At 35.2% G+C, this 14552-nt stretch overlaps 1 protein-coding gene across 9 annotated transcripts in view; it reads left to right on the forward strand.

Moving 5' to 3' along the window:
• Nucleotides 1–14552, forward strand: part of NPAT (nuclear protein, coactivator of histone transcription) — a 67204-nt gene that overhangs the window by 49991 nt on the left and 2661 nt on the right. For 2 of the 9 annotated variants that reach the window (XR_011995832.1, XR_011995834.1), the window contains exons 18-22: nt 6973–7123; nt 9772–9806; nt 10745–10926; nt 11814–11926; nt 13023–13105. Coding sequence is in view for 1 of the 9 variants with exons in the window: in XM_026006788.2 (XP_025862573.1) it covers nt 151–228 (78 nt within the window). In the remaining 8 variants the exon portion in view is untranslated. Of the gene's footprint in view, nt 1–150; nt 1783–6972; nt 7124–9771; nt 9807–10744; nt 10927–11813; nt 13344–14552 lie in introns of those variants that run through there. The other 7 variants (XR_011995831.1, XR_011995833.1, XR_011995827.1 and 4 more) reach the window with 5 other exon arrangements.

Here is a 14552-nt window from a genome sequence, read left to right on the forward strand (position 1 = left end):
AGGTTTATTTTTTCTTTTTTTTTCTTTTCTTTTCTTTTTTTATTTCTTTTTTTATTTCTTTTCTTTTTCTTCTTTTTTCTTTATTCTTTTTTTCTTTTTTTCTTTTTTTCTTTTCTTTTTTTTTCTTTTTTTTTTTTTTTTTTTTGACAGAAAAAGAAGCTACCCAGTTCATTTCCAGCTGGAATGGATGTGGACAAATTTTTGTTATCATTGCATTATGATGAGTAAACATTCTGAACATATAAGAACAGTAGCTGTTTAAAACTCGTATCCCTTAAACTATGAGTGTAGGGAATGAGATATTGACAGAACCTGAAAGCATGACCTGCACTTTCCTTGTACTAAAATTTCACTTTATATCTGAATCATGCTGTTTCTGAAACAGCTTCCTAGTTTGTAAATAGATTTACCTGGTATATTTTTTATTTTGGAAAAAACATTTGCAGAAATGTAAGTAAAGCCAATCTGCAAAACTGTATAGCTCTGACAATTATGTGTTGTAAATATTGTATAAATCTTGTTGAAATAGAGGTTAAATCAACTTAGTGTTCTTTACATTGTGTTTTTTGACTTCTTGTGATCCCTAACCCTAAGGCTTATTCATCTGGAATAGTTTCTCACTTTTTGGGGAGGGAAATGATGCTTTTCCTTATAAAAATTGCCTTCAGTAACTGCCCTCAATAGACCTATAAAGACAACCACAAAGTAGTACAAAGGTGATGACAACCCCATCTGGTGGTGAAGCTGGATCAGAAATGAACAATTTAGGTTTTTTCCTAGAGTGAATACTTAATACCCCCTTCTTATAATTGCAGTAAAGATTATATTCCTGAAAATTTACACTTTAATGTGGTTTTTTTGGTCATTCTGGTCTCTTTGTTTTAAAGAGCGAATTTTGTAAACCATTTTTGAGTGTTCTGATCTTTTGTTTATAACTTTTAGGACCTTTTACAGAACTTTAATTGTTTAGGTGATTGAGCCATACAAAGTTTGTTTATGTAGTAGTTGAAATTTCTTGATATGTATACACTTTTCCCTGTATACTGGGGATTTGAAGAATTGCACTAATTCATAGAATTTCATACATAGTAGTGACCAGTGCACATTTAATTTAAATCTTGTATTCTTTGTTAAAGCTTGTGTGGAAGATTATCTTCTGGTGTCCTTTTTAGAAAGCCATGTCCATCATAAGATGTAAAAAGAGAAATCATAGTTTATATTTTCATTTAGTTTCTCCTAAAGTGGGCTATGTTAAGTAACTGTATCTATACTTGGATATACTGCATTGTCTCTGTGCCCCCTAAAGGTCCTATGGGAGAATGAAAGAGGTGCCTTCTCTGTATCAGATACACACATCAGTTAAGTTGAAGAATTGGTTTAAATCTTTAAATGAGAACAAAAATTATCATTAATATCTAACCAATTGTGCCTAGATTAAAGTGTATTCTATTAAGTGCTTTCTGTTTGGTTAAATATTAGTATATCAAGGTTTTTTTCCACAGGCGTATGTGTTGTTAAAGGGTCATTTCCCTCAGCCTTTTTTTTTTTTTTTTAAATACTGGGCATTTAAAAAACTAAATCCATTCTATTCCTGTTTCTCAGTGTGGAAATCACGTCATAATTGCTGAACCTTACTGCAGAAATATGTGTTGTTAAAAATGTCTATGATATTGCGGTGGCCTATTCCTAAGGAACTACATATCATACATTTAATGTTTATTTAACTCAGCTTGATACTGTACTACAGTTAGGTTTGAATAAATATTTTCACTAACTGCAAAAGTTTGAATTACTTTATATTGGAAGTCATTCTCATGTAGATACCTTCATTAAATTTCTTTGTATGTTACTTTATCAGAAGTTCACATAGTGTTGGAAAACAGATTTTCTTCTCATTCAATTAATATGTGTTAAGTACTAAGAAGTCATATACAAAGTAAGTTCACTTTATTCCAGATTCTTAGGTCACTAGCCCAGAGCCACTCAATACAGTCCAAAACAACTTGTATACTTTCAGCTTTCATTCATGTTCAAGAGCAAATCCATAATCCCCTTTTTACCTTATAAGTTCAGATGTCCTGGACATAATTGTAGTGTATACTTGGTAACGTATTCTAACCACCAGATGCCTGGTGACTGCATTTCAGGGTCAGAGTATTTACATCATAAACAGCTTGTGGCTGCTTTTAAAACTACATGTCAGGATCCACTCTTTGTCTTGGACATTATTTAGTGGTGAATGCCCTCAAGGTGTCAAATCTGGGAATTCTTATAATTAAAATATTTGATTATTTTAGCCCTGAGTATTGTTGAAACCTTTCAGTAGTATATTGAAATGGTACATGAGAAAAGCATCCATCACTACTCAGCCGAAGGCTAGATGTCATGACTCTTAAGAAGGAAAAGTAAGATTCAAGCTTAGATATAGAGTAATTGCAGATGCTTGTTATTATGTATTTTGTGTTCTTTATTTCTCAGGCCACCATCTTTTGACCACAGGTTTGACTTCTTGAAATTCTATCTTAGGTTTTGACTTTACTATTAGATGTTTTCTTTTAATAGACTTTCTTTTCTTTTTAAACATATTAGTTAACAGTTGTCATACTTTTTTCCTAAATTTTTTTTCTACATACCTGAACTGAAACTGTGAATATAACTTCCTAGTGCTTTTTTTCACTTCAAATAATATCAAGCATTTTCCATATAATATATATATTATAGAAAAAGAAAAACATTCCTATGACAACCATTAAGAGTCATTTTTTTTTAAAGACTTTATTTATTTATTCATGAGAGAGAGGGAGAGAGGCAGAGACACAGGCAGAGAGAGAAGCAGGCTCCATGGAGAGAGCCCGATGTGGGACTCAATCCCGGGTCTCCAGGGTCACGCTCTGGGCCGAAGGCAGCACTAAACCACTGAGCCACCCAGGCTGCCCCAAGAATCATTTTAATTTATGACTAAAAAGCTTAGAAAATTTAACAACAGCAAAAAAAAACACTGCTGACAGATTTATGACAAAATGGTTGTTTATGTTATCAACTATTTCCTTGGGAAATAGTTTAGAGAAAGGAATTACCAAATTAAAAACTTAGTATATGTCTTTTTAAGGATCTCCGTACATTTTGCCAAATTCTTGCAGAAAATTATTTCAGTTTCCATTTCTGCCAGCAAACTGTCATTTCTGCCATAGTGTAGGTCTATCACTTACCAGAGATATGATGAAGGATGTCATCACTGGTTTCTAGGCTTTTATTTCTTGATTTATTAAAATTAGGAGTTAGCTCCCAACCCATATGAAATTTGTTTTGGTATCTGGTGTGAAACAAACATTTAACTACTTGACTAGGTATAATTGGTAAAATAAATAAATAAGGTTTTTATCTTCACACACATCTTATTCTGTACTGACTCACAATTTCTTATTCACAATTCTAAAATCCAAAAAGTGCTGACAACCAATTTTCCCCCCTAAATTTAGCACCAAAAATTTTTAATGGTAAAACTGACCTGATCTGACATGAGGCTATGTGGATCTTTATCTCATTTTGTAGGGATATTCATGTTTTACTAGAAAAGTAGTAATGTGCTTATTAAAATAGTGTGCTGTTTGAGGTTCAGCTGAGAAGATGATATGTACATCATATTATATTTAATCCTAAATATTCTGAATCATGAAACCCAGCTAACCATAAAGGTATGAGACCAAAGACTATGAACCTGTATTAAATCTATGCATATATATTTATACTGTGGTATGTAGATTTAGCGCCACTGATTAAATCATTATAGCTTTGTGTCCATTGTGACTATTCTGATTCTTCCAAGTATTCACCCCTTCCATGCTTCCCAATTAACTCTTTAGAATCACTAGTTTTATTTCAAATTAAAATTCTTTTGGAATATTCATCTGAAGAACCTTAACCCTTAGAAAATTAACTGCTACTGAAAGAAGTAAATGGTAAGGGGAATAGGGTGTGTATCCATCCATACCTTTGTAGTTACCACTAGCCTTATAAATTTCTTGCAAATTGGGTATTTTGGTTTTTGTCAAAACCAAAGAGAATTCTTCCATTGTTTTAACTGGTTATTTTTTAGTATAAAATTTTTATGGAAGTGTAACCTAGGAAAAATGCACCAACTGTTCACATAGTTCAGTGGACTATGTGACAGCTAAGCCACCCAGGCGCCCCAGTAACTTTTCTACAAGTACACACATCTACTTAATCACCCAGATCAAGACCAGCACATAATCAGTACCCTAGAATCCCCTCCTACTTCTGCTAGTAACTTCTTACCCCCAGGGTAATAATTATCCTGACTTCTACCACCATAATTCCAGCTTTTTTTTTTTAACATTGTATGAATGTATTCATGCAGTATTTAGTCCTTATTAACTTTTTTGTTCAGCATTGCAAGATCCAATCATGTATGTAATTTGGATGTCATTTTCAATGCCACGTATTTTTTCATTGTGTTTATCCATGTTGTATTCCCCAGTTAATCCAGTTTATAATCGATGAATATTTATTTTCAGTTTGGGGCTATTATGACTAGAACTGTGAATATATTTGTACATTTCAGGGATGAATGTATTACACTTTTCAGTTGGATATACACAGGAGTAGGGTTGCTGGCTCATAGGTTTGCATATAATCAACCTTACTTAGATTTTACAGTTGTCCAGAGTGGTTTTACCAATGATACTACTATCAACAGTGTAAAGAAAGTTCCATTTACTCTACATCATTCTCTGTACTATTCACATTTTAGCCATTTTGGTGGTATATATTGGCATCATAAATGCAGTTTTACTTTAGTTCTTCCTGATAGAACATACTTTAGTTCACTTCCTGAACACCATTTCAAATGCTTATTGGCCATTTGGATAGAGTCTCCTTTTGTGAAGTATCTCTTCATGTCTTTTGGCCACTTTTGTATTGAGTTGTCTGCCTTTTTCTTACTGATATTGATATGTACATGTTCTTTCTGTGTTCTAGATACAACTCCTATTTCAGATGGATATTCGATGTCTGAATATCTTACCTTGTTTTTCTTCTTGCAGTTTTTTTATTCAACCTTTTGTATTTTGATTGATCATCCAGTTAACCCAGCACCATTATTGAGACTTTCCTTTCCCAAATACATTGTTATATTACCATTGTCACAAGTTGATAAACTACACGTATGTCAGTTTGCTTCTGGACACCAATCTGTTCCATTGGTCTGCTTTTTTTTTTTTTTTGATGTATAATTAACATACAATGTTAGGTTAGTTTCAGGTATACAACATATTGATTTAATAGTTCTACACACGACTTGGTGCTCATCACAATAAAGGTAGTCACCGTCTATCACCAAACAGCATTATTACAGTATTAGTAACTGTATTCCCATTGCTATGCTTTTCATCTCCATGACTTATTTTATAACTGGAAGTGTACCCATTGGTCTATGTTTAAGGATGTGCCAGTAACACACCATCTTTTCTTTTTTTTTTTTTTTGAAGATTTTTTAAATTTATGCAGGAGAGAGAGGCAAAGGGAGAAGCAGGCTCCATGCAGGGAGCCCGATGCAGGACTCGATCTAAACCATCTGTTTAGGTTTTATTTTATATTTGAACCACTTACTATAAGTAAGTCATTAGAGGCAATGTCTTTCCTAATGCTTTGTTTTTATTTACTAAGGATGTATCATCTCTAAATAGTTACTTGTTATTTTATAATTTCATTTATTACACTGATTAGCACTTCAAGTACAATTAATAATGATCAAAGTAGGCTTCCATGTCTTATTACTCATTTTAGTGAGAATGTGAAGTATAATGTTGCATTTTGTTTGCAGTGTTACAAGAATTTACATCTGGAGTACCTGTTCAGCTTAATTAGGTGCTCTTCTAACATCAATTAGATATTTTTATTAAATATCAATTTGTTTTTATATTAATCTTTATGTGTACTTTGCAGTCTTACTGATTCTCTAAATTTGATTTGTCAACATTTTATTTAAATGTTTACTTCTAATGAGATTGGTTTTAAGCTTATTCCAGTTTTTTCATTGAATTTGAAACTTTACATGTCTTTTTTAGTTTATCCAAGTATTGGAATGACAACATATGTAGAGCATTTAGGTCAATGCCTGAAACATAAGCACTTTGACAACTAGCCACCTGTGCTGGTTTTTTGTCTGTTTTTTGCAACATATTTAGAATGGGAAATAACTATTCCTGAAACTAAATCACCATTAAATCATCTAAGCCTACAGGCTTTTGCAGCAGCAATTCAGGTTTTTTTTTTTCCCCAGAAGTTCTTCTAAACTGATAGGTCTAATCAAGCTTTGAGCAATTTTCTGAATTAAATATATTTTTCCCCTAAATCTTGCTCCTTCTCTTTAGAGACTAATTTTCTGATAAAATCACCTCTTTTATTTAGCAATTTTAACTTTATTTTATATTATTTATTTATATTAGCAAAAATAATTTTTCTAATTGACTGATTTGTCATTTATCCTTAATGTTTGTTCTTAGAGTTCTTTTTCATGTTTAACTTTTTAAATGGAATGAAGAGTTATCTGGCTTTTTTCCTTTTAAAACTATGTAAACATTTAATTAAGGCTATGAGTTTAGTTCTGATTTGACTTTAAGACATCGAAATTTGGAAGATGGGGTAAGTACTTTCATTTTCCTTTTTTTTTTTTTTTTTTTAGGTATCAAAATTACTTAAAGTAGCTTTTTAATTTTTTCCTTATGAATTTATTATTCCAGTAAAGAGATTAGTTGATATTTCTGTAAATCTTGCATGGATGCTTAAATACTGTTATTAAAGATACTAGAACTTTGCTTTTAACACTTTTGTCCTAAACCTTTACTTTCCCATTGTAATTATCTTGGCCATAGTTTCTGCTCCAGTTGTTGTGATATTACTGCTCAGAGGCATAGTAGTCATAACTGTCATAACTGCCCTTTTTTTTTTCAGCTTTATTGAATTAAAATTGGTGACTAAAATTGTTAAGATATCTAAAATGTATATCATGAATGGATTCACAATACATTGTGGAAAGATTCGTCCATCAAGTTAATGAACATCCATCCCCTCACATATTTCTCTTCCTCGCTGTGTGTGACCTGTGAGTTCTCTCTTAGCACATTTCAGTTCTGTGATACAGTATTATCAACCATAGTCACCACATGATACATTAGACCCTCAAACTTCATCTTAGAGCTGAAATTTTGTATCCTTTTACAAAATCTCCTTATTTCCTCTACCACCACTCCCCATTCCCCATGTCTGAGCCCTGGCAACTGCTTTCCTACCTGAGGAGTTTGACCTTTTTTTTTTTTTTTTTTTTTTTTTTTTTGGATTCCATACAGTATCTGTCTTTCTCTGGCTTATTTCACTAAGTATAATGCCTTAAGATCTATCCCATGTTGTTGCAAATGCAGAATGTCTCTCTTTCTCACAGCTGAATAATACTCCATTGCCTGTATTTACCACCACTTCTTCATCTTGTTCATTCGTCAATTGCCACTTAGGTTGTTCCCCTGTCTTAGCTGCTCTGGATAATGCTGATGAACCTCTGTGGTTGTCTTTTCTTTCTGTTGATGGTTTCTATGGCTGTGCAGAAGCTTTTTAGTTTGATACAGGCCCATTTGTTTGCTTTTGCTTTTGTTTTTTGTTTTTAAGATTTTATTTGAGAGACACAGAGGCAGAGGGAGAAGCAGGCTCCCTGTAGGGAGTGTGATGTGGGACTTCTATCACAGGATCCCGGGATCAGCCACCCAGATGCTCCCTTGTTGCCTTTGCTTTTGGTATCAAATTTAAAAAAACAAAACAAAAAAAAAAACATTGCCAAGACCGATGTCAGGAAAGTCCTTTTCTTTCTTCTTCTTTTAACGATTTTATTTATTTATCTCTTCTGAATAGGGGCTGCACTGAAGATAGTAATGATTATATTTTTGAATTAAATCAGGATTAAATTAGGTTATTTCTTATAGCAGTTTTTTGGGGGTTTTTTTGGTTTTTTTTTTTTTTTAGATTTTATTTATTCATGAGAGAGAGAGAGACATAGAGAGAGAAGCAGGCTCCACGTAGGAAGCCTGATGTGGCACTGGATCCCAGTCTCCAGGATCAGGTCCTGGGCCGAAGGTGGTGCTAAACCGCTGAGCCACCCGGGCTGCCCCAAAAAAGTCATTTTTTATATATTCTAGAAGCTTTATGGTTTTGGATCTTGAATTTCAGTTTTTAGTCCATTTGGAGTTAAATTAGTTTCACTTTTGCATGTGGCTGTCCAGTTTTCCCAGCACCATTTATTGAAGAGACCGTTCTTGCCCCATTTTATATTCTTGGCTCCTTTGTCCTAAACTGATTGATCATATGTTGCATGGATTTATTTCTAGGCCTTCTGTTCTCTTGATCTGTGTATCTGTTTTATGCCAGTACTATACTGTTTTGATTATTATAGGTTTGTTTGAAGTCAGGAAGTGTGATTCCTGCAGCTTTGTTCTTTCTCAAAATCGCTTTGGCTGTTCAGGGTCTTTTGTAGTTCCATACAAATTTTAGGATTGTTTATTCTATTTCCATGAACAATGCCATTGAAATTTTGATAAGAATTGCATTGACTCTATAGAGTAGTATGGACATGTAAATAATATTTATTCTTCCAGTTCATCAGCATGGAATATCTTTCCATTTGATTCTTCTTTAGTTTCTCCCATAAAAATCTTAGTAGCATTAGTGTATAGATCTTTCATCTCCTGATTAAATTTATTGCCAGATACTTTGGATAATATTATAAATGGGATCATATACTTAATGTCTCTGTTAGTAGATGGTTAGTAAATGCAGCTGACCTTTGTGTTCTGATCTTATGTCCTACAACTTTACCAAATTCATTTATTAGCTTTAACATTTTGCTTGTCAAGACGTTAGGGTGTTTTATATATTGTATTATATCATCTGCAAGTAGAGACAGTTTTATTTCCTTTGTTATTTAGATGCTTTTTATTTCTTTTTCTTGCCTAATGCTTTGGCTAGGACTTCCACTTTATTGGTGAAAGTGGGTTTTGTTGCCTTATTCTTGATCTTAGGGGGAACACCTTCAGCTTTTCAACTGTTATTGAAAGTATGTTAGCTGTTGGGGCTTATCATAGATGACCTTTATTTTGTTGAGGTACATTCTTTCTATAATCCTGTATGTTGGGAGTTGCTATCATGAATAGATTTTTAATTTTGTCAAATGTTTTTTCTCCATCTACAGAAATGATGATGTGATTTTTACATTTTATTTCGTTACATGATATATCACATTAATGTGCTGTAGATTTTGGTTTGCTAATGTTGTTCAGGCTTTTGCAGCTGTCCCCATCAGGGATACTAGTAGTACTTTTCTTTCTTGTAGTGTCCTTGCCCGGTTTTGGTATCAGGGTATGCTGTCCTCATAAATTGATCTTAGAAGTGTTCCCTCCTCTTCTGTTTACATGTTTGATGGAATTAACCAGTGAGGCTGTCTGGTCCTAGACTTCATTGTGAGGTTGTGATTACTGATTCAGTGTCCTTACTATTACTTGGTCTGTTCAGATGTTCTGTTTCTTCGTGATTCAATCTTGGTAGGTTGTATGTTTCTAGAAATTTATCCATTTCTTCTGGATTTTCTAATTTGTTGGTAATTCAGTGTAATCTCATTGTCCTGTGTCTTTGTGTGGTATTCATGTAATGTTTCCTCCTTCATTTATACTTTTACTTACTTGAGTTCTCGTATTTTTGTTCTGATTTTAGTATATGTGCTGTCAAAGGGAGTTCTCTCATTCTTGGTAAGTCTAATGGTTTTTGTGTTTTTGCCTTTCAAAACAAAAAATCAGGGCAGCCCCGGTGGCACAGCAGTTTAGCGCCGCCTGCAGCCTGGGGTGTGATCCTGGAGACCCAGGATCGAGTCCCACATTGGGCTTCCTGCATGGAGCCTGCTTCTCCCTCTGCCTGTCTCTCTGCCCCTCTCTTCGCTCTCTCTGAATGAATAAATAAATCTTTGAAGAAAAAAAAAAATCAGCTCTTAACTCTGTTGATCTTTAATATTGTCTTTTTAGTCTCTACTTCATGTCCTTCTATTAACTTAGGGCTTGTTTGTTTCTTTTCCTAGTTCCTGGAAGTGTAGTTAGTGTGTTTGAGATCTTTCTTGATTCCTAATGTGAACATTTATCACTGTGAACCTCCCTATTTTAATTGCTTTTACTGCATCCCATAGTTCTGGTATGTAGTATTTCCGTTTTCATTTGTGTCCATATTGTGTGTGTCCACATTTTTTTAAGATTTTATTTTTAAGTAATCTCTGTACCCAGCACACGGCTCAAACTCAGTGAGCCCCTGAGATCAGGAGTCATATGCTCTGCAGACTGACCCAGCCAGGCACCCATGTCAAGATTTTTTTTGTCCTTCTCCTTTGATTTCTTCTCTGACCCATTGATTATTCAGTAGCATGGTTTTTTTGTTTGTTTTAAGATTTTATTTATTTATTCATAGAGACCGAGAGAGAGAGAGAGAGAGAGAGAGAGAGAGAGAGGCAGAGACACAGAGGGAGAAGCAGGCACCATACAGAGAGCCTGACGTGGGACTTGATCCGGGGTCTCCAGAATCACGCCCCGGGCTGCAGGCGGCGCTAAACCGCTGCGCCACCGGGGCTGCCCCAGTAGCATGTTTTTTAACCTCCATATATTTTTGAATTTTCCATTTTTTTCTTCTTCTAATTGATTTCCAGATTTATACCACTGTTAGAAAAGACTCTGGATAAGATTTCAATCACCTTAAACTTAGTAAAATTTCTTTTGTGGCCTAACCTGTGATCTGTCCTGGATGCTGTCCCTTGTGCACTTGAGAAGAATGTGTACTCTGCTGCTGTTGGGATGTTCTGTAAATATCCACGTCCATCTGGTCTAACAGGTTATTCAAGTCCAGTGTTTCCTTATTGATCTTCTGTGTGGATGATCTCTCCATTGTTGAATATGGAACATAAGTCCCCTACAGTTGTGTTATACGCCTATGTTCAGTGTGTATATATTTGAAATTGTTCAACCTCCTGTTGGATTGCCTCCCACCTCCTTTACATCTTACATAGTTTTTGTCTTAAAGCCTATTTTGCCCAATGCAAATGTAGGTACCCTACTTTCTTTGGCCCCCATACACTAGAAACCCTTCACTTTCTGTCTGTATGTCCTTGAAGCAGAAGTGAATCTCCTGCAGGCAATACACAGTAAAGTCTTTATTTCTCCATTCTGGTACCCTGTGTCTTTTGATTGGAGAATTTTGTTCATTTGTATTTAAAGTTATTGTTTACAGGTATGGACTTTTATGGCCATTTTGATAATTCTCTGGCTGCTTTGTAATTCTTTTGTTTCCTTTATCATCTCTTGTTCTCTGTGATTTGATCATTTTTTTGTGGTTGGCATCCTTCGATTCTTGTCTCTATCTTTTGTGTATCTATCATAGGTGTTTGTTTTGTGGTTACCATGAGGCTCAGAGAAGACAATTTATAAGTCTATTTTAAACTATAACTAACTTCAAATGCATACAAAAACCACACTTTTACACTCCCTTGCCACACTGGTTTTGATGTCACAATTTATGTTTTTACCTTCAATACATCCATTGAAAATTTTTGTAGTTATTTTTAATATTTTTGTCTTTTAACTTTCATACTAGAATTGTAAGTGATTTGCCCACCACCATTACATTAGACTATTTTGAACTTGACCATGTATTTGTCTTTGCCTGGGATGCTGACACTTTCAGATATCTCCTTGTTACTGATAAGCATTCTTTCCTTTCAGGTTGAAGAACTCCCCTTAACATTTCTTATAAGACTGGCCTGGTGGTGATGAACTCCTTCAGCTCTTGCTTGTCTGGAAAACTTTCATTCAAATCTGAAGGACAACTTTGCTGGGTAAATTATTGGTTAGCATTTTTTTTTTCTTTGAGCACTTTGAATATATCCTGCTGTCTCTTTGGGCCTTCAGAGTTTGCTGAAACTCCACTAGTTTTATGGGGTGTGTGTGCCTTGTATAAGTAACAAGTCATTTTTCTCTTTCTGCTTCTAAGATTCTTTGCTTGGCTTTAGCTTTTGACAATTTATAGTGTGGGGCTGTGTGATTCATCTTTTTTGGAACTCTGGGCGCCCCAAATCTTGATTTGTCTCCTAAGGTTAAAGTTTTAGCCATTATTTCTTTGAATAAGCTCTGTGCCCCCTCTGTCTTCTTCTGGAACCCCAATAATGCAAGTATTTGTCCACTTGATGTTGTCACGTAAGTGCTTTGAGTCACCTTCCTTCTGTCTCTTCTGATCAGATTAGATTCACCACCCTGATTTCACTGTTCTTTTCTTCCACGTGGTAAAGTCTGTCTCCTCCTTATGTTTTCACCTCAATTACTATATTCTTCAGCTCTGATTTCTCTTTAGTCCTTTTATATTTTCTTTTTTGAAAGTCTCCCCTTATTTATATTGTTCTCCTAACCCAGTGAGCATCTTTATGGCTGTTTTTTGTCAGATAAATAAGTTATATCTGTCTCATTAAGGTCTAGTTAAGTTTAATCTTTGTTCTTTTCTCTAGAACAGATCCCTCTGTCTTCATTTTCCTTGACTCTCTTAGGTGGTTTCTGCCCATTAGATAAAACTGCCACATCTCATGGCCTTGACAGAGTCACATAGTGTGGAGATAAGCCTCCTCTGAGAGCCAGCTGAAGGTCTTTGTTGTCTGTTAATCTTCTGTGATTGCCCCTGCTGCCTGGTTTTCACTGGATCCTAGGGTATGCCAATACCTGGGACTGTCCCAGAGGAGAGAACTGCAGTTAGCATCTCCCCTCGATGCAGGCAGGACTGTCGGGCAGCAGCTGGGAAGGTTCATACTTATGGCCTTTCCGGAGAGAAAGTAGAGAGAGACTTGTTGCCAGCTGCCTCTGCACTGGAACTGGGAGTTGGGGAGCGGGGGTGGGGTGGGAGGGGGTGGGCTCCTGCCTCCAGTGATAATCGCTTCTCTGCTACAGTTCTTTGGGATCCAGGAGTGCAAGCCCTGTTGCTTATGAAAGCCAGGTCCAGGGACCCAACCTTTGGGAGGCAGCTACAAAAGGTAAGGCACCAGATGTATATACAAGCTATTTCTGGGAAGATATTGGCCATTTTTAACAGGTTCAAGTGAGAAGACAGAGGTGGGATCTGCTGGCTTCCCAGTCTGTAGGGAGGATCACAGCCCACTCCTACATATATGATCAATTCTGTCGTCCTCCATAAAGACCACTACTTTCTTTTTTCTCCTTGTTTTCAGGTTCTATAACTTTTTTAATAAAATAGTTCCTGTCCTATTTTAACACTTTCTGGCTTGACTACTAAGTAATTCGTGATACATGCTAACCTTCTCTTTTTACTTTATAATGGACTTTTTCACCTTTTACTTTCTATTCTAATTTATTGTAGAATTCATTTATATATTCTAACAGCATTTGCCTTTAGTTAGTAAAATAGGGTTAAAAACATATATATATATATATATGCTATATTTCCTTCCTCCCCAGCCAGTACTTTAAATTTAAAAATTAAGAAACTTTTACATCCTTGAATTCGTAATTTTGATTCTTTCCATGTGCTGGTAATAAACTTGGTCATTTTTGGAGGAAATATTAGAGCACTTTATCTAATAAGCTCTTGCATGCCTAGATATTATTGCTAGTATATTTGTTTCATTAAAAATATATAGATGTTGATCACTTGTCTTCTGATATTTAATAAAACAGAAATAAAGATGTGGTCACCCATTTTTCTACCTAGATGTTTTCTCCAGAATCTTAGGATTCTTTTCATTAATTTTGCTAATGAAGTGCTCGCTTTGGCAGCACATATATTAATTTTGCTAATGAAATAAGGCCTTCAGAGTTTTTCTGTTATAATTAATCCTTAGGAGTACCATGTGTTGTTTTTCTTTTTAAGAAATACCATTTATTAATTGGTTCTATATTTGTTTTACTCTCCCAGAATTGTCAGAGAGCTTTCCCATGTCACAGTTACTTCTGTTTGTCTTCAGTGAAGTATTCTAATGTATTTTGGGTTTCCTTCATGTGTCTTACCCACCTCCTATCCCAGTCAGGGCAGAAGCTTACTGAGCACAGCAGCAGTGGGACTACATGGATCGGACACAGCTCGGCTACTTACCAAGCAACTTGGCATTGTAGTCCCCCTACCCTGTGCCTCAGTGTCCTCACTTGTACCTGAGAGGAAGGAATAGTGCCACCTTCTTGAGTTCTTACAAGGCCCAAAGGACTCCATACAGATTAAAAGTCTCTAGGACAATACTTAGTGAATGAGCTACAAGTATTAGCTGTGATTACCATACAGATTTTTTAAGTATTCTGTCTGAATCTTAACATTATTTTTTTTCCTTATATTGTCACATTTTGTTCCTTCTAAGATAAGGATCCACAAGAATCATTTGCCCAGAACTTGTGGACACAGTGCCTGCCAACCATGTGGGTTCCCCAGATGAAATGCAGTTGGATACTTATGCTGCATTCTGTCCTGTTTCA

This window comes from Vulpes vulpes, chromosome 12 (assembly GCF_048418805.1).
Source record: "Vulpes vulpes isolate BD-2025 chromosome 12, VulVul3, whole genome shotgun sequence".
NCBI lineage: Eukaryota > Metazoa > Chordata > Mammalia > Carnivora > Canidae > Vulpes > Vulpes vulpes.